Genomic DNA, 20020 nt, shown 5'->3' with positions numbered 1-20020 from the left:
CTTTTCTCTTCTTCTACAGAGCCTGAAAGAGGGACTTACGGTGCAGGAGCGTATGAAGCTTTTTGAGGCAAAAGATTCCAAAAAGATTTAAATTTGTAAGAATCTGCAGTTTCAGTTTTTCTTCCTGACCTCAGTTTTCGGTCAGATGGTACGGCCATGCCAGCATTTGCTGAAGACTTGTATAGGAAATGGAACAAAAATCTGTCACGGTCAAAACCAAGACCTGCTGCTTCCATCCTTCTTATTAGTGGTCATATTTTTGTTAGATTTTTTTTTAGGTGAAAAACTTTTATTGAATCAATCCTGTGTCATTTTTCTTTTTAAGAATCCATAGACGTATAATCTGTCCAACATGGAGATGTGTCAAATAAGCTGTGAGAGGAATACATGACAGCCTTTTTATTGATCCTCTATAATGCCAAAACGACAGCAATACACAGTATAAATAATATATATTTCCCAATATGAATTAAGTATCTGCTGTATTTTATTATTGTTACAGTTTCTATATCTAATAATTTTGTATGGGTTTAATGTTGCACCAGTTCTGTTGTACATAACTACTGGATATATGTTAGAGTAAGGTTTGCTATTGATTGTTGGGGCATCCGCTGTACTATAACTATGGTTTGATTGATAGTGGAAAACAATGTGATGCTAACTTGCTTATGTATGAGAGTTTTATAAAAATGGAGTGTCTGTGTGTGAAGGGGGATATAGAGGGGTGGGATTGCACTTATCACTTGACTACTTGAGGAAGCTTTGTTTTATTTGTCTCAACCTGGTGTAGTGACTTCAAGTCATGTATTGCAGTGCAACCAAACACCCTAACTTCTGTCAAATGTAGTGGAAAACCGTGACTTGTTAGTGATACTGGACTTTTTTTTTCTTTGAACCTGGATTTGTGTTTGCTCAGTTTTGATTAGCGTGAAAATATCATCTCAGAAAACAGGAACTATTTAGGACGTTGCATGACTGTACAGTACCTTTTTGAATTGCAGAATGGTCATGTTGCCTCTTTTTCCTACTTTTTTGCTTCAGTGTGGAACTCTTTAACACTACTAAGCTTTGCTTTGCAAGTCCTACTGTTTAGGTGTTGAGATTGAAATGTTTTACTGTAAACGGCAGTCTTGAAGCACTCGGCCCAATCCCTGACCTCTCACTGAAATAGTCGTGCCTCAACTGAGTGAAGAATATAAACATCCATGAAACCTGTGCAGCTATGGATACACACTGTATAGTATTCAAACCATGCCTTGTATATATATATATGCTACACGGAAGGCTTCTGTGTGTTGTTTAAAACTTGGACCTTGCTCACTAGCTCTATATTAAATATATATGAATATTTTTTATTTTCATTTGAATGTATGACGTCAAATAAATGAAGTGTTTGGAAGTTTTGGAGTTATAGTTTTATTTTTTTAGACACTTTTTTTTTATTGAAGACCCCTTAGTCAACTGTCGTAGATGTAGCATTTTTTCCAACACAACAGTAATGGTAAAGCAATAGAACAAATGAATATATATTTATTTTTAATGCTAGCTTTTATGGTATAAAATGACCTTTAATCCTCTTTTTTCAAACAGATTGGTTCAGTCTACAGAATGCTTGAAATATAAAATGGACTTAACTGCCCTTGAGTGCATTTTCTTACTACATATTACTCCTTTTTCTCATGAGAAAATACATAAAACAAAACACGTTTAAGAACATTTCATAAAAACAACACAAAACTTTAAAAGCCAACAAAAAAGGTAATTACAGTGAAATTATAGAACTTTCCAAGTCCTCACTTTTTATGTGGAAACCAACTTCATATATCAAGACTTAATGCACACTAACAGACCATTATAATCTTCTCCGGAAAGTACCCTGCTTTGAGCATGTTCCACTTTTTACTAGGCAGCAATGACGTCAACAAGAAGCGAGCCACAACTAAATGAAAACAAAACGTTTAACTCAATAACTCGAGCAACACAAAATTGCCATATTATGTTGGATTGCATCAATGCATCAGTCAGGCTGTGAACATTGAATTAGGGATAGGTTGAATATGTAGCATTCGTTCTAGCCAATTAGACGTGCCATATCATGTTCTCCACCGCCTTCTCCCTCCTCCTCCTCTTTGTCCTTCAAAGCATCGACCAGTCTGACCCAGAAGTTGTCCTGCTCCTGCGGTTCCTCCGGCCACAGCAGGTAGGTCTTCTTGCGAACAATCTTGCATAAACGTGTGTAGGGAGACAAGCAGCGTTCAGGTATCTCCTCCAGGAACACCAGAAGCAGGACGTCACTGCCATCGTATAAAAGCCTCAGACTGGCCAGCTGAAACTCCACGGAGCACCACTCGCTTTGCAGGAAATTACGCGTCACCACACAGATGGTGTGGCGAGAACCGTAAATGGCGGCCTCGATGTTCTCCAGGACAGCAGCGCCGGGTCGGAAGTCTCTGTGGTGGAGGCACAGCCGGAGGGGGGGTGCACCTGCAGCAGGCCTCTCCAGGTTGGGAACCAGCTGCTTCATCACCCAGCCCTCATCCTTAGAGCTGTAGGAGATGAATGCATCATACTGGAATTTGGCACTTTTACGTCCACGTAGTTTGGCCCTGAGGACGAGCAGCAGGTAGCGCACGGTGGGGCCCTGTGTGTGCCAAGCCAGACACACACATACAAACAAAATGTCCACAACGGAGCAGGCGATGAAGAGGGTGAAGGAAACATATTCAAAGGAGCAAGCCTTTTCGTCAAACTGCCAAAGGAAGGGAGATTTCCTTTCCTCGTCACACCGAAGGTCGTACAGGAAGGACACCTACAAGGGGAACAAAATAAAATAGATGTACAGCTTTGTGCTTTTAAGTTAATGCATAACCTACATTAATACTTTTTTGAGAATGTCAACAGCTTCTTTTACCCTTGTTTGAGTGTTGTGGATGGCCCAGTTCTTGAACCAGGCATTATCACAGTTACAGCTGATCGGGTTGCCTGAAATGTCCAATACAAGCAATCTGGAAACACATAGGTAAACACAAAGTTTGACAGTTTTATTAAATTCCAATTAACCCCAAATACCTCTCTGCCTGTAGGTTGTAAGTGAACACAGTAGCAGTTCCTACATTCAAATGGTTTGCTTACACATTTGCATGTTTAAAACCCTTACTGTATTAAATGTTTAGAATTAGTTTTGGTAGTAAGCTACAGTATCATGCAGATAGGTTTGTTATGTCTGGACATACTAGTCCTTTCAAATCAATAAAAAAACAGTCTATAAAAAATCTGATTTGAAAAGCATATATAATTTATATATATATTATCAGATTTGCCTTCGGACTGAACGAGCCATCCTCTCTCCAACTCTTGGAAAGAATACCAATAAGGGTTATGTTACAAATGTTTAAATATCCTTTCATGAGTTGCTTGCATTGACATTTTATTATCTCATCACCTTGGCAGAGCATCCAGCATGTTTTTGTCCACAGTGTGAAGGTGGTTTGACCAAACTTTGATATACTCCAGTGAGTTATCTGGAGGCAGCAGGTTAGCGGGGAGAACATCGAGGTCTGCTCTGAGGGTCAGTTGTTTCAGACTTTTCAGAGGAGAGAATGCTGCGCTCAGGTTGGTCTTTTTCATAGCCACTCCAACTATGATCAAGTTTTGCAAATTGATCAGAGGAACAAAGGCGTCAGGGTGGAATTCTAACTTTCCGCTTTGTCCAATCTTGAATGCGCGAAGTCGGCTTTGACCTTTGAAGAAATTTGGTCCAATGACACCAATGCATTCACTTCCGGGCCCCTGGTACCGCATGTCCAGAAACTAAAAATGTAACATGGAAGTTAGACGGATAAAGAGATCATCAGATTGAACAATAAACACTGTTAATATATTACTCTTGAAGAAAATGTCATACCTCAAGGGAAGTAAGGTTGATGAAAGGGGCTTCATTGTGCTTAAAATGGAGGCGGTTGTCGTATATAACCATTGTCCTCAAATTGGTCAGGCCAGACAGAATATCTGTTGACAGCATCTTTATGCGGTTCCCATTCAAGCTCAAAGATCTAAAGTACAGATGGATGTGTTACATGAGTGGACAGTGAGGAAAGTTAAGAAAGGTTGAACACAAAAGCAAACTCCTTACCTGAGGTTGATAAGGTCTTCAAAAGTGTGGTTTTGGATGAAAAGAATGATGTTCGAACTGAGGTTGAGCTTTATTAGCCTCCGCAACTTACTGAAGGGCTTATTGGTGATGTATTTCAGCATGTTGAACTGCAGGTAGAGTTCCTCAAGTGTATTAAGTTTGCTGAATACATTCTTTCTCAACCAACTGATATCATTTTTAATGAGAGACAGGCGAGTCAGCTTCTTCAGAGAGACAAACCAGTTGGGGTCAATGTCACGAACTCTGCAGCTGACCATGGCTAAACTCGTAAGGTGGCTCAGTCCTAGGAATGTATCTCGCTGAATGTCGGGTGCATTTCTATTTAGCTCCAGTGTTTTCAGTCCTGGGTAACCATCAAATGTAGTACGAGATATCTGCTTCAAACCACAGTTGTTTAGGTAAAGTTTGCTCGTATTACCCCTGCCCAATGATAACTGGGTAACATGTTCGAGGTTTGCATTTTTAATTATCACCATACTTGGAGTGTTACAGTCCATGAGGCTGGAGTTTGTCTCTGGTAACCTGGATCTCTTCAAGTCGACCTGCATTCATTTAAATGTACACAATGTTTTTTTTAAAGACATGAAACAAATATATAGATTTTGCATTAGAATCAAGCGCACAAACCTCAACTCTATCAAGCTGTTCCATTCCTTTCAGCAGCCCGCATATGGTCAATGGAGATTCCTCCAAAGACAGAGAAAATGAGACCGAAGAGAGATTCCTTTTTGTCTCTGCCGAGAGTCCCATCAGCACTTCGGCTTTTACTCCCTCACAAAGCAGATTCTTCAGCCTGGGGTTGGAGGCAAAAACGTCAGACTGTAGCTCCAGCTTTGGGTTGAAGGACAGAGTGATGTGCTGCAGGGCAGGAAAACAGCTCAGATTTATCACCCGGATGCTGTTTGAGAAAAGATCGAGACGCTGAAGAGTAGAAGATCCAGAGTCTCCACAGCTGAGACTCTGGAGAATGTTATTGGACAGATCGACATATTGAATCGCTGGTAGGGAGTTAAAGATAACCGGAGAGATTGTGCCAAGTTTGTTTCGATTCAGAAGCAGAGTTTGTAGCATACTTAGCCCATCAAAGCTACTAGAGTTGATGTGTGAGATGTTGTTTCTGGTAAGGTTGAGTAAATTCAGGACACCCAGGCCTCTGAATGCTCCTCCTTTCAGATAGGCCAGCTTGTTCTGGCTCATGTCCAGGTATTTAAGCCCAGACAGATGACTCCATGATCCAGGTGGGATGACATTGATCTTGTTCTTGGACAGGTTTAGTTTGGTTGTGTTATCTGGGATCTTGCTCAGGACGTCAGTGAGGTTAGCTATTTTCTGGCTGCAGCACCACATGTTGCCAGTCCCGGGGTAGAACATGAAGCAGCTTTTAAAGCCAAAACCACAGCAGCCCGAGGTGTTGAGCAGCAGAAGGAAGAGGGCAGTTCGCACCATCTTACCCTGAAGGCTCTGTTTGCTGACTGCAACAAGGATGTGAAATACAAAAATATGAGTTCATAAATGCGTCACGGGTTAAACAAACCATAATCTCATAATCTTTGCTTGTTGGGGACAACGAGAAGCGCTCTCTTAAATACGAGTGGATTTAATCAATTAATGTTCTTTACATTTTGAGAAATCATAAAAACATGTAACGTAGGCTAAGTTCTTGATTTGTGTTTTTAAGTTTGGAGATTTCCCGATTTGACTTTCTTAATTTTAGTAGGGTTAGGGTTTTGGACTGATAAAACGAGACATTTAAAGACATTGAGAAACTGGAATGGCAGAAAAATGTTCATGAAAATAATTAATATTTGTAGCCCGAACTATAGGCATTTTACCTTAACATAATTTTTTCATAAAAACGGTTTACCCCCCTACCCTTCATTTCGGTATGGGGGAGAAAACCCACTAATATTCATGTGACACTTTAAAGTTACATCTAAAATACCTTTTTACTTATATTACTTTTTTGTTCTTCTTACTTAGAGTACACGGTTACTTCTTCTTACTATCTTAATATGTAAATAAACTTTGATTTCCTTCAAAATGTAATAATATACAGCATGTTGCAGCCTAAACAATTACAAAATATAAACTTACCCTTGTCGTTCTTCTTATGCTGCTTTACTTTACCTAACTGCACTTCCTATTTGAACTGGCTTCAGTTCTCTTTGCCCCTCTAAATAAACCGCAATCCTTTTGAGGAAGGATGTTATTGTTTAGAGCTGTGTGTACGTATATACCACAGTCAAAGCCCAACATTTTCACACGTCTAGGTTGTGAAATGGTGAGTCATTGTAGATATTATTTAAAGATATACTGATTATTCTGTCTTAGTTTCATACTAAGACAAGGCTTTAAATCATGTTTTCCACAAGAGGGAGCTATCTACCTGGATCCTGCATCTAGTGAAGGCACAACAAACATGGTGCGTCAATACTTTAAATGTATAAAAAGTCATTTAGCAAAAACCCTTAAACCAGTCAGAGACACTGTGCCAGCATTTAGATTTGAATTGTTTTGGGGAAACTTACCTTTTTAAGAGACCCTAAGTGATACTAAACTGTTCTGTTGTGTCACCTTTACCCACAACTGTAAAACTTCAGATAAGTAGGCAAATGGAAACAAAACAGTATTGTTCAAGCCAATTAACTTTATTATTTGGTGAAAAAAAAAAAAAAGTTTGATTAATCTTCTAAGTAAATCGAATTGCCCATGGGCGTTTTGTCGTGATGCTTGAATATTTTAATACATATATGCATGACGTAAATTACTTTTTGGTACTATTTGTTAGGAAAATGGCTTTGTTTTTATAGATTATAGCCAGTAATATTACAAACAGATTTACGACTTAATTCAAGACATTCAACCAATATAAAAACTCAATAGATAACTGTTGGATGAGACAGGCATGTTGACCTCTTCATGCTGAACATCCACCGTGGGCTCCTCTGGTCCTGGCGGCTGACCTTTGCCTCTGTGGCAGTGGGTGTGAGGGCGGGGAAGGGGCCAGTAACCTGGGCCAGCCCTGGGGGGCGACAGGTAGTCCGCCGTTTAGTCCGCGTGGAGCTCGGCCCCGGGGTACTGACCTTTGCAACGGGGCTCCTTGATCCATGAGCAGAAGAACAGGTGACCCCACTGATGGAGATTTAGCTAAAGGAGCTGCCAGCACACAGGCTGAGCTGCCAGTATGAGTCTGTTTGTCTCTTATTTAGACTTTAAACAATAGTGATGACAGCCTTATAGTCAAATAAATAATGTTAAAATAGCCTATACATTGTTTTTCCTTTATACAATGTACTCCATTCCCATTTTTCCTTATTTGTTCATAAGAAATAATGAAAACCCTTTGTTTTTTTACTTATTTTATTCAAAGAAATACAGTGTGTATAATACAATTTAGTGTCATGAAGTGAAATAATGGAGTCCAACATGACATCATCGATATAAAAAACATTTACCCTTTTTAACATTTTACTTACATTTATTATATTACAATATTTACACATCCATACAAAGAATTGTCTCTCAGCTTGATTTTCACAGACTTAACAGTTCATGGAAGTTACTGTTAAGTGCTGACATTACCTCAAAATATTGTTTAGGATAATCCTATTGTAACAATCAATGTAGTGCATTTTGTAAGACTTCTTTTCAAAATTCATTCCCGGTTTGTCTTATAAGGTGCAACATGTTTGAGGTCTTTTTGACGTTAAAGTGAGGATGAGTGGCAGTCCTCCTCAAAGCCAGTGAAATGTGAAGGCATGCCAGTAATAATGGGCATTTAAACATCTGTATTTGAGTCACTTATAATACAGTCAGATGACCAAAGTTCAATTGTCAGTAGCCGTCAAAGGGCTCGGAGGATGGGCTTCTAGTCGCTGTATAGACAGGGGCCTCTTTGGGGTTTTGGCAGAGGAAGGGATATCGGTGAACACCACTGATCGTCCGTCGGGGCAAAGCAATACGCTGGAGTCTGCCTCACACTTGGTGGTTCTGCTCGGCCACAAAGCCTCAGCAGAACTGGGTCTCAGGCCGAGACCACCGGGAGAGAGAACCTCTGTGTTCACTGCCGACGCCTGACTCATCTTGATCAGCATGTCCAACGACTGCTTACGACTCTCCAGCGACGCCTTCATCGCCTTCCTCTCATTCTCTTCTTCCTCCTTTTTCTCTTCCATCTCCTCATCCTCCTCTTCTGTCTCTGTGGCGTTGTCTTTACCGTCCTCTCTCGTGCTGCGATCTCCAACCACACCCGTCTGGTCCCTCTTCACTGACAGGTCGAGGGGTCCGTCGCTCTGGCGAGCAGACCTCTCCAGAGCAGTGTGGATGTGGGAAAGCTCGCTGCGTATTTTTCCCAGGTGTTCCCAGAGGTGACGCTGGGCAGGAATGTCCTCTTTCTCCAGGTGGGAGATCTTGCGCTCAGCCTCCTGGTACTCCTGCAAGGCCTTGGAGAGGTCACTGAGGAGCGCAGCCACAGACTCTGACGCCCCCTCCCCTATTGTTCTGGCATTATTCGGGTCCTGTCTGTTGGGACCCCCACAGGTAGACTGAGAGGATGTTTCACTGCTTGGACTGGTGAGATGTTCGCTGTACCACAGATCAGTATGCCGTGTCGGCAGCTGAGCATCCTGTAAACTGAGGATACGAAAGGTTTAGGACTTTTGCATTTTTAAATATGTAACATTTAAAACTACAAATCAACCAATTGCGTTATTCACTTTAGATAATGATGGATAAGAGTGACATTTGTACTGCGACTTGATAAAATAATGAGATTGTATTGACTTGAAATCCTTACCTTCCATGGAAGAGAAGTTTGTCTGCTGTCATGTTCAGATTTGATGCATTCTGAATATTCTTCAGAAGGTCCAAAGCAAAACCACTCATGTTCGGCTTCTTCTCCACAGGTGCCTCATGGTTCCCAATTGGGGCCCCTGTCCTTTTGAGGCACCAATTTGCTTTGCCCTCCTTGGCTGTAGCCTGCAGTTTATCGGCCAACCTGTACCCGTGTTCGGGGGAGTCCCTCTGAGGCGACACCCAGCCAGCAGGGGAGACAGCGGCTGCCCCTGGCCGCAGAGCAGGCACTTTCCACAGATTTACTTTAGGCTGAAAACCAGACGAGGGACTCGCATCTAGACTGTTTGTGGACGTCTTGAGCGATTTGCTGGCGTCGCTTTGACCCGAGGCCGGTCCGAACGCGTGCTCGCACAGGAAGGGGTAGTAGAGGCGGGAGGGGATAAGAGCTCTGTCTGTGAGGGTGCTCGAGGCCGGGTGCATCAGCTGAGCGGCCGTCGCCAGGAAGGGAAGCTGGGCGAGCTGAGCGTGGGTCTGGGCGGCGGTGGCGGCGGCAGCGGGAATAGCTGAGTTCATGTAGGAGAAGAGGCTGGGGGTGATGGGGTAACCCATCCCGAGCAATGACAGGTTGAGTCCAGTGGGATCCTGGTAATCCATCAGGTTTGGCGGAGGAGGGTAACAGGGGATTGAACTACCTTCAGCTTTGGCCTTCGTGTGGCTGGACGCCAACAGCCGCCACTGCTCCGACAGCAGACTGGGAGCAGTCAGATATGCCTTGGATAGCTTGTAGTGTTTCAGCTGGGCTTCTACTTCTACAGAGCGCGCTCTTAAAAGCTGATCTTCCAGGGAGAGCATGTCGGCCATCAGAAGCTCAGACTCTGGCTGTTTGATTTTCTTGGTAGTGCACTCTGCTGCGTCTCCTCTCTCTTTCCTCAACCCAGTGACCTCTAATCGCTCTCCTCGTCCTCCTTCTTCCTCATCTTCTGCTCCCTGGCTTTCCCTGTCCTCACCTTCCTCCTCCAAGGACTTGCGTTCCTCAGTCTGTGTCACTTCTATGCCATTTTTCCCATGTGCCTGCTGAAGGGGTCGTAGCTGTTCTGGGTGCAGGATGTTGCCCTTTTTATAGGGCCAGTCGGACTCTATGAGCAGGGACAGGGAGTTCTTGCACAGGCTGTACTTCATGTGGTTGTACAGGTGGGACTTCTCCATGCAGGTGAACGGGCACTGGAAGCATTTGTAGTTGTATGGTTTGCCCCATGGCCGGGGAATGTAGTGAGGCTTCTTAGGCTTGCGTTCCTTGTGTTTGCTGATGGACGTCACTTTACAAGCGTCGTCCTTGGACATGATTGAGTCTTGATATTTTAAAGATTAAATTGTAATAAAATTGTGATGATTCAAAACAGATTTTAAGATTGTATGTCTTTCGTGCCAGGGTTCATTTCATTGTTTATCCTTCTGTTGGGTCGATGAAAAAGAGCATTTCTTGAACCTGCGAACACATAAGACAGTTTTGTATGAATAAAATGATATTTCAAAAACATCAGCAGATCAGAAGCACCAAAATAACATGTTAACCTATGTATTTGTTCTGAGAAAAAGGAACAGCTTAGCAGGAATGCAGATTTGTAAGGAATATAAATATCCACAATAAAGTTATTTGTGCACTGAAGGGTGCTATATATCATTATGCACATATGTGTATTAAGAGAGCACATTTGTTGTCTGCCTACGCTGAGCGTTGCCACTAACCTAACTGCAGGGAGGCCTAGCTGCTCATTCTCACTGTACCTGCCACTACTCATTAGTTCCAGTGCAGCACCAGGCGCTAGCAGGGTACGGGGCTGGGGGGCAAAACAGGGCCGCCACGGGGGTCTCTGCACCTGTGCGTCGGGCCCTCAAAAACACTAACAGGCGCGCTTGAGCTTAAGGCCGGACCCTCGGAGGCCGGCTACAGGCGCAGTGTGGCCAGGCTGAGGGGCTGCAGGTATGGAGGGGAGAGGAGTCGGGGGTTTGAGGCCTGGTTCCTAATGAGAGCCTGGCGTCGTGCCTAAAGGGCGTCATTAGTGCCAGGACGGGGATCTGGGTCAGGCCACGGTGCACAAGTTCAACTGCTCTCCTGTACTCTGCATGTAGAGTTGGGTCATACTTTATTATACTCAATTAGCAATATTAAAATGTTTTATTAGAGAATACCATTTCATTACAAGATATAGATTGTAGACAACCTCAATTTTTAAAACATTAGTTATTGTGATGGTAACTATTTTAGAAGTTGTTGTGTCGTACAAGCAGCGATACATCTAATGCAGACATTCTCCCTTTATTCTTTTAATTAAATTATTTTATTTTGTCTTTCTTCCATCTTTTAAATGTAAAGCAAACAGCTTGTTCATCTGAAATTCAGAGATTTAAACAAAGCGAGTATTTGTACCTTGAGATTGACTCATGTTAAGTGTTCGCTGGCTGTCTTTATTTTATATATTACTTTATTTAGGATCCTCTTTAGCATTTACAGCAGTAAGAACCATTAATATGCTCCACATAAAGGATATTAAAAGATCATATTTTTGACAATCTACAATATCAATAAAACTATTAAATACATAACAGAAAGTCTCACATTCATAATCTCTCTTTTCATAACTTCTCTGCTTCTTCATTATCTATTGGCATTCTTTTAATTAATTTCTTACCCCCTAAAATACATTTTAATAAATGTGTTTTCATCTGTTAAATTACAGAAACTTTGTGATCTTTTTATACTTTAAGCCAGGCTGTTGGGTAAACCCTGCGGTGAAAAAAGATGTGAGGATGAGTGTGCTCCTCACTTTAAAACGCTCTGCTCTGAGGCTCTTATTTTGCCTTTTTTTCCCCCAGGTCATTTAAAGATGAAAGTCTGTGTGACGTTCAGGGTCCAAACTGAAGTAAAGATAAACTCATGGCTCATGACAAAGTTTTGATATAAAGACCAGTGAAGCAAACACAGGTGATGGATGCCCTGTGATATTGAGAGACAGCAGACAAGCTCATCTATAAAGCCGCAGCACGCAGGCTGATGATGGAAGACACCGTGAGACTAACTCAGGATGGCAGGCGGTTACAAACTGCTCTCCCAATTGGACCCTAAGAATTGGCCCGTTTTGGAGCTGACCATTTGATTGGCTCACTTGTCCGCCCCGGGGCTCTGACCTGAGCTTTGAGCTCATAATGGGGCCTAACAGCTGCTGCTGCATCCAATCAATAAAAATCATTTTTACAGTAGTTGTTGCCCCTCTCCTGGGCACTGCTATCCGCTCGCCTCTCCACTGAATGTGCACTTTGGCCCCCCGCCGCCCCATATCTAAACCCTGCGGTCTTGTTTTAAGCTTTTAGGGCTGATCAAACAAGCCTAACCGCTTCAACATCTATTGTTCCAATTAAAGAGGTTCACCACACTAAAAGCTTTGACATGCAACAGCAACCACACCACTGACCGCCTATGGGACGGGCTGTTTGTACAGTAAGTAAATGCATGACTCAAACTGAAACAGTTTTAAAAGCTTTTTATAAATGCATACTTTAAGTTATAGTCTTTACCTTGAAGGGTTGTCAGAGTGATGAGTTGGTTGTCTGGAAAAGAAGAAAGATTACAAAATGGTCATAAATAACCTGAATCTCAGTTTCTTTTCCAATATAATAACTGTTGTGATCAATTTAACAATTGCAATTAAACTTTTTTTTTTAAATCATATTTTTAAACACAATACATTCAATAAATGTATTAATAGACACATTATTAAGGGAAATGTATATTTTATAGGAAAACCTCACATGATGCTGCAGATAATGAATGTATACTTCAAAGGTTTTAATCATTATTTTTCAACAGTAAATGCATTAAAATAACATTTTATAATCATTGTTTTATTATTTCAAAATGAAGTGACAATGCATTGCATTATTTTAACTTAACATTTGCATACACAGAAATAAAAAAACCGAATTAAATTTTTAAATAGACACATTCAGTCTTAAAAATGAACCATCTAACTCCATTAACAGTCAAAATGAATCTCGTATTAAAACCTCGCACTTAAAACTACAAAATAAAAGTCGTGCACTTTACAAACGTTTCTCAATGCGTGCAAAAACACCATGCACCAGGCCTAAGTAACTTTATAAAAGATAACTTAATCCTTCTAAACTAACCTGCTTGCATGCCACAAGCTGTTTTAAAGTGATAAAGTAATGAATGTACCGTACCTGGAGAGCGTCCCGGTCTGTCTGCACTGAGAGGGCAGCGCGCGCTAACAGGCGCGCAGCAGCGACTCCGCTCATATATATTGACTGGGAGCATTGCCCGCAGGCACTACAATACAGCAGCTCCCCCCTCCCTCCTCTCCCCCCTGGATTGTCAAATGTGGTCTCTACCTTGCAGCCAGGATGCAACATAACAACTTAAACAATATTGGCAAAGGTTACAGTTTGGTGATGGCTCCTCGTTAAAACGGAGGGTGACGTGCCATTTGGCGTCTGGGTGAATTTCTCAATTTGTATTTCTTTTTTAAGGTAGCTTCATGGGTGTTTTGAAACCAAATGCTTTTCACTGAAATATTACATGTTTAAATGTGTTTTGTGGTTGTCTGATTGTCAGCTGTTACCTGACTTTTTACATGATTTAAACCATTTTGAACTACATTTGGAGAAAAAAAGATTATACAGGGAAAATAATTTAACAGATGCAAAACCTTGAATCTGACTTATTATGTTAAAATCTCAACAATCATTACTGAAAAAAAAGACTGAAAAACAATATTTGTTTCCGCTCTCATTTTCTTTTATATATATATATATATATATATATATATAAATAGTGACACACACAACATTTGGGAGATTACCAAAAACGATGTATTTATTTATTGTAACAATTTCTTGTTTTAATTGTTCAAAATAAAATACCTCATGACAGTTATTATATCAGATAAAGCTAATTTCCAGCAGGTAAAAAGATAAAAACACATAACTATCGTTTCGATTTACGTTTCATTTTCATATGGGAGAGCATCTATGGCTTCTTCTGCTCTGAAATACTTTTTTAAGGATTTGAAATGACCCTATACACCATCAGTTTTTTCCTGAACTTTCTCTGAATGCATTATATTAATAGCAACTACACAGACCCGTTCATTTCTGTGCTCATGTGTTTCTGTGATGTGTGTGTGCTCCTCACTGTCTCACACGGTCAGTATCAGTGTGTTTTTGGGAAGGCTGGGGGTGCTTTCCACTTCACTTCACCTGCATCACCAACAACATCAGGAGTGTAGTTGAAGGTGTGTGTGTGTGTGTGTGTGTGTGTGTGTGTGTGTGTGTGTGTGTGTGTGTGTGTGTGTGTGTGTGTGTGTGTGTGTGTGTGTGTGTGTGTGTGTGTGTGTGTGTGTGTGTGTGTGTGTGTGTGTGTGTGTGTGTGTGTGTGGGGGGGGGGGGGGGGGGGGGGCGGTATTAGTGCAGTGGTACAGGGCATTGGATGGGTTACTGACATGAGCTGTAAGATCACAACTACAGGCGATGACTGACATGTGTGTCTTTCTTTTGAACTATTATTATGATTTTTTTACACAACAACAATGTGGGGAAGATGACATTCCCATCTAAAAAATTCAAATACAGTAATAAAATAAAGTAACAGTAATAACACTCATTAGATTAAAAGAAAAGACAAAGAAACAATCAATAGGATTGCTTCGACACTTCAGATAACTAGGTTGAAAGCTCAATACATCCAACAACCAAAAACACAAACATAATGTCAAGTATATTTATTTTTCCATATAATCCCACCCTTCGTTAGAGTTTGTTTTCCGTTTCATATTGTGTGGTGCCACCTTTTGATTTTTTGTGGCAATCATTCTCAACTCTTTCTTTACCTGCCCTTCTTATTCACCCCCCTGTCTCACTCCTCGTTTGTCTTCTTTTCTAAATCAACTCCAACCTCTCAATCTCCACTTCCTCTCCCTGCCTCTTTATCCATCTGCTCTCTTAGCCTGTGGCGGCCTTTGGGTCAACTCCAGGTTCTTAATTTCTCTCCTCTGGCTGGGTGGGATGAGCGCATGCGAGCCCCCTTTGAGAAATGTCAGTGTCCGTGTGCTGGGAAAGTCGGGGGCCCTTCACGAGCCATCAGACCCGCTGTCACACCGAGGCAGCTAAATGGAGACTGACAGGCCGCTCCATAGAGCCTAACCATCTGTACCAAATGTGACAGCAGGGGAAAGAGGATGTCTGGTAAATCAGGAGGAACGACGGGACTGCACTATGACATGGAGGAGGGAGTAGAGAGGCAACATCCTCCACTTCTTAAAGCGCGGGCACATGAGAGGTGATGTCAGTTGTTTCTCAAAGAGAGTCAGGGACTGGTTGTTTCCAACTATCCAGAGACACTTGGGAGGCAGTGTCAGTGTCTCCTGTGACGTGTGTGTTAAGTGAGGACTGACTCCTTCAGTGCTGCAACTTCCTTCAGCCTCTTTAGGAGATGTTTGGTATTAAAGATGCCAAATGCTTTAGTCTGTACACGGAATAACAATCTTGATTGGAGCCAATAGTCTCTACACTGATTTTTTCAAGGTTTCAAGGGATAACATAAGTCATACAGAAATCACTCGGAATAAAATACAATACAGAGTAAAAGGAGCTTATGTTTTTGTATATGATTGTTGGTACAGCTATGCGTAAAGGTTTGATGACTTAGTACAAGGACACCAGGTTATTGTGTGTTTTGAACATAAAACTAACAGCACTTATCCAAAGCAAAGGAAATGTTAGAGTTAAATGGGATACGTTAGTGTTGTGTGATGGTTTCCCATTTAAGCAATATAGTGATAATACATAACATTTTTACTGGATTGCTTGTGATAAAGAGAGAAAAAGTGCATCCTGCGTTGTAAAGTTTATCTAAATGGGTTGAACTATACTTCTACAGTCAATAATAGACCTTCATTCCCAACTTTGGGTATCATTCAGCTTAAGAAATGTTAGGTTCTTACTTAATAGGGGATATCTCACTTGCAATAGTTTCCACTTTCTGATGTTCTCTGCCCTCTGTTATTTCTAAGTATCAGAGATCCACTAGCAAATTATATTTTAAACATAATGATCTACTGTTTGATATTGAGTCTGTTTTAATTGTTTGAGATCTATTGAGTTCCTTGTGGCCGAGAGTTTTAATCTTCTTTGCTTCTCTGTAAAATCCACTAACACAAAATGATTAGAACAAACGTCTGTGTTTATTGGTTAATGGTACTCTTCTTAATGTAGTTATGTATAAAGGATTGTTTTGTGTATTTATTATCTGAGGAATCCAATCACTTAACCATGCATTTAATGATTTAATTAATCAATACTTTGTGGCAAATGATTAATGTTGTCTGTAAGCAGTTGTGTATGAAGGAGGGTATTACACAGAGCTCTAATTTAATCAGACCTGTTATTCATTTCTTGCATTAACTTCTTTTTATACCTCACACACAAAAATACACTCCAAGTTCAAATGCAAACTGCTTTTTTGTACCTTCAATAGGAAAAAGTAGGAATGTGAAGAAGCGGAGACTTGCAGTGTGAGCACAGAAGTCTCCTGGCAAGTTAGGAGAGTTGAGGGTCCTTATGGAGCGGCATCTGGGGAGGCTGACAGGAGCACTCTATTACCACTCAGAGAAAGGAACCTGAGGGCTGCAACAACACCGCTACCAGCGCCATCCAGCTGTGCCGATGCCTCCAAACACACTCACACACACACACACACACACACACACACACACACACACACACACACACACACACACACACAGACACACAACCACAGCCCATGCAAATTAAGAAAAAAAAAATCAAGATGGACTATATGGAGTTCTAGAAAGATGGAAAGATAGGTGACTAAACAGCGACCTCTAACCCAGGGTGGGTCTTTCCGCTGCCTGAGTTTTAGGCCTGAGGTGGAATAGCTAACAGCTCCTCTCTTAGTCTGTGCTGCTGGGCACATTAACTAAACTCATATCGCTCTCAGCCACTATCAATTATTCACCATCCCCCTCCCCATTTCTCTGCTTCCCCTCGTTTTCAAAGGAGAATATCTCCAGTAGCTTTACCCACAAACAGCCACAGTGACTAAATAACCTCATGCCCTTAGTGACTTCCTTTCTTTGAGTTTGGTTTATGAATTCAAATTACCATTATTATCCTAAAAAATATTCTTTAACATGCTAAGAGCTGTCTTACATCACTGTTGCAACAATAAAGTGTACACACACTCAGCTTCTCCATGTGTAATTGAGCTAATATTTCAAAAATCTTGGAGAATAAATTGAATTTTTTTAGTGTTTTTGATTTTCCTTCGAGGCACTTTAGCATTCCCAAGTGGAGCTTCGGTGTTTCGCTCAAGGACACTTCAGGATAGACGCTAACCAAATGAGGCTTAGGAACAGTTTCTAAAACAGTTTGGCCTGTTTGAAACTTATATAATAATGGACTATCATTGCCTTGCAAACATAAACATTTTAGGAGGAATATCTCAAGATTATAAGGAAATATGCCTCTTAGTATTCTTGTGGATGGCTAAACTTAGCATAACGACATCAAATGATGGAAACAGCTAAGCTGACTCTGACCAGTGGTAGAAAAAGATCACCTGCCTGCCCCAGTAAAGCTCACGTTACACCTACTGTAATTAGTTTAAGCTAGTAGATGCTTATATGATATTAACCTTTAAAGTCAGGGAAATCAATAAGCACTTTTCATTTCCTGCTAGCTTGAAAATAACGCTCCAAAGTATGGCTCATTTCTGTGAGACGCACAGGATTGTGGGTGGCATTGGCCGACTTTCAGAATACAATTTAAGTATAAAAAACGAAGCGTAATGTGAATTATATTGTAATTTTATTGTTCAGCACCTCAAAAGTTGGCATGCTTTAGAGGTGCTGAGAGGTGGTTTATGTTACCCTTGGAGCTATGCTAACTGTTCCCCCCTGTTTGTAGGCGTTATGCTAAGCTAAGCTAAAGGGCTGCTGACTATCCCTTCATATTTAACTACAGACATGCCTAGTATTAATCTTCTTATCTAACTTTTGATTAAAAAAAACACCCAAGCGTCTTGTTTAGTAAAGTAGAAGGAAGTAGGAAGTCTTTTCAAAGGTCATTAATGTTTTTTAAGCTATTAGACCCGCTTAACAACATCCTCATAAGACAGACGAGTGTCCTTTTAAGAGGTGAACTGCCCCAACAGTATGTCAGGGAACAGCGCTGGGAGCACACAATGAGACATTTTCAGCGTCACACTTAAATGAACACACAAAATCATACAGAAGAAGGCCGGACAAACGCTGGCTATTTTCCAAGGTGAAAACTCAGCCGTCAATGTGAGCCGGGCTGATATCTGAAAAGGGCAGATGACAAGATTAGCCCTGAATGTATGACTCGCTGGATATTTCTCTGCACATATTTAGGCCCTTCTCTCAGTCTTAAATTCAAATAGGAATGCAGCAATATCAGTAGGTGCAAGGAGCTCCTAACTATCGGTCTGTCAGAGGCATTCATTTGGAAAGAGATGCAGCTGATGCTTCTCATTTACTGTATATCACTCATATATATCTGAGAGTGTGAGTGGAGTTCACACCGTGCTGTGGGTCACTAACAGGAAGCAGCTGGTGCCTCGGTTTCCGTCTCGGTCTCCGCTCTCCCGTTTTCACCAGCTGCCCCCAAACGCACCCGCAGGAGGCGGGTCTCTCTCGCCAAGGCACCTGTGGGTGTCACCTGATGGGGGAAAAGCAAGTGGAAATGAAAGGAAGCAGCCGAGTCTGTCAGAGCACATCAGGACTGCTGTCCATCACTCTGTTGACCTTCAGGGTGTGTGTGTGTGTGTGTGGGTGTGTGCATGTGTAAGTCTACCAACAACTGACCCAGTGTGTGTGTAAGTATGTGCATATTAAGTCACTGACCCACAGGGAGTTTATGTGAGTGTGTGCATATGTTTGTTCATCAATGCAGGGTGTGTGAGATCATGTGTGTACATTAGCGCCTTGATCGTGAGTGTGTCCGTAAACACATAGACCTTGAGGGTGTGTGTACGAGTGTGTGCATCTATCTCAGTGCAGTGATCTGTGTAAGATAGCTGCAGTAGCTGGTAGGTCGTTGACAACCATGCTCCACTCCTGAAAACCAAAGCTCCTGACCTTACACAGTATCCTCACTTTGACTTCTGACAAATTCCCAGAGAAGACAGTATCCGTTACAGGACAAATGCGTCCAAAATCTGAAAGCTGATGCTCAGCAAATACCCATATGTGTTGGGACCAAAGTACCAGCATGTCTTTATGCCGGGACCAGAGCTTTTATTCCCTCAGCAACAGGGCTCACACTCTGGGGACCGGGGACAAGATGATGGTGTCAGTCAGTTTCCCAGCTGCAGCCAACCCCCATGTACACCCCAAAGCCAGTGCCCCCCCTCCTTCTTTCTTCACCATCTCAGGGTTTGACTGAGCTGAGGATGGGTGTGGGGGTGTGCAGCAGCAGGGAGAGAGAGGGAGAGCGAGAGGCTGCTAACTCCTGGAGGACGGCTGTTCAGCTCTGACTGTCCAAGCGGGAGAAATTGAGGGAGACAGGGACCAAAGCCCGTCAGCTCCATCCCTTAGGGGGCCTCGGCCTCCCAACTACAAGTCCATGTTTTAGCAAACCATATGTTCACCCTCTCCCCAACCCAACTCCCCCACCCAGTTAGCAAATAAACAAGTCAGGAAGCCATAGCTAGAGGGAAGTCTTGTTTCCCTCTCACTGGCTGTCGTTTTCGCATATTCTTACTGCCACTTGCAGACTCTCTGCTCCCACATCCAACAATTTGAAGCTGTGAATGCAAAACGTTATTTATTTTTGTGTCATTGTAAAGCGTCTTTATTTTGAGTTCCTGCTTTTCTATGGATTTCTGATTTTTTTTACACAGAAAGAAATGTTTATACTAAACTATATTATGCTATAAAATGTAATTTCGACATACTACTATGACCTTTTTTCTGATATGTTGGACCTATTATACTATGACGTTATATATATATATTC

General features: G+C 41.7%; 3 protein-coding genes across 7 annotated transcripts in view; 1 reads left to right on the top strand and 2 right to left on the bottom strand.

Moving 5' to 3' along the window:
- The window catches only part of LOC307024851 (myosin phosphatase Rho interacting protein), a 49186-nt gene extending 47783 nt beyond the window's left edge, over positions 1-1403 (top strand). For all 5 annotated transcript variants that reach the window (XR_013804008.1, XM_079659288.1, XM_079659287.1 and 2 more), the window contains one exon: positions 20-1403. Coding sequence is in view for 4 of the 5 variants with exons in the window: in XM_079659288.1 (XP_079515414.1) it covers positions 20-91 (72 nt within the window). In the remaining variant the exon portion in view is untranslated. The remainder of the gene's footprint in view (positions 1-19) is intronic.
- Positions 1003-6336, bottom strand: LOC307024852 (uncharacterized protein). Its single transcript, XM_079659290.1, has 7 exons — positions 6248-6336; positions 4781-5625; positions 4133-4695; positions 3905-4052; positions 3443-3810; positions 2912-3005; positions 1003-2809 (listed from the first exon to the last, which is right to left on the bottom strand). Exons 2-7 carry the CDS (start codon positions 5597-5599, stop codon positions 2072-2074), a joined length of 2730 nt encoding a protein of 909 aa, XP_079515416.1. The 5' UTR covers positions 5600-5625; positions 6248-6336; the 3' UTR covers positions 1003-2071.
- A 1408-nt stretch (positions 6337-7744) lies between these two features.
- Positions 7745-10332, bottom strand: prr35 (proline rich 35). Its single transcript, XM_079660002.1, has 2 exons — positions 8949-10332; positions 7745-8785 (listed from the first exon to the last, which is right to left on the bottom strand). The coding sequence occupies exons 1-2, from the start codon at positions 10286-10288 to the stop codon at positions 7981-7983; spliced, it is 2145 nt and encodes a 714-aa protein (XP_079516128.1). The 5' UTR covers positions 10289-10332; the 3' UTR covers positions 7745-7980.
- Positions 10333-20020: the final 9688 nt, after the last annotated feature.

The sequence above is a fragment of the Notothenia rossii genome (genome assembly GCF_949606895.1).
Source record: "Notothenia rossii genome assembly, chromosome: 11".
Lineage (NCBI taxonomy): Eukaryota > Metazoa > Chordata > Actinopteri > Perciformes > Nototheniidae > Notothenia > Notothenia rossii.
This window is presented reverse-complemented; position numbering and strand designations above follow the sequence as displayed.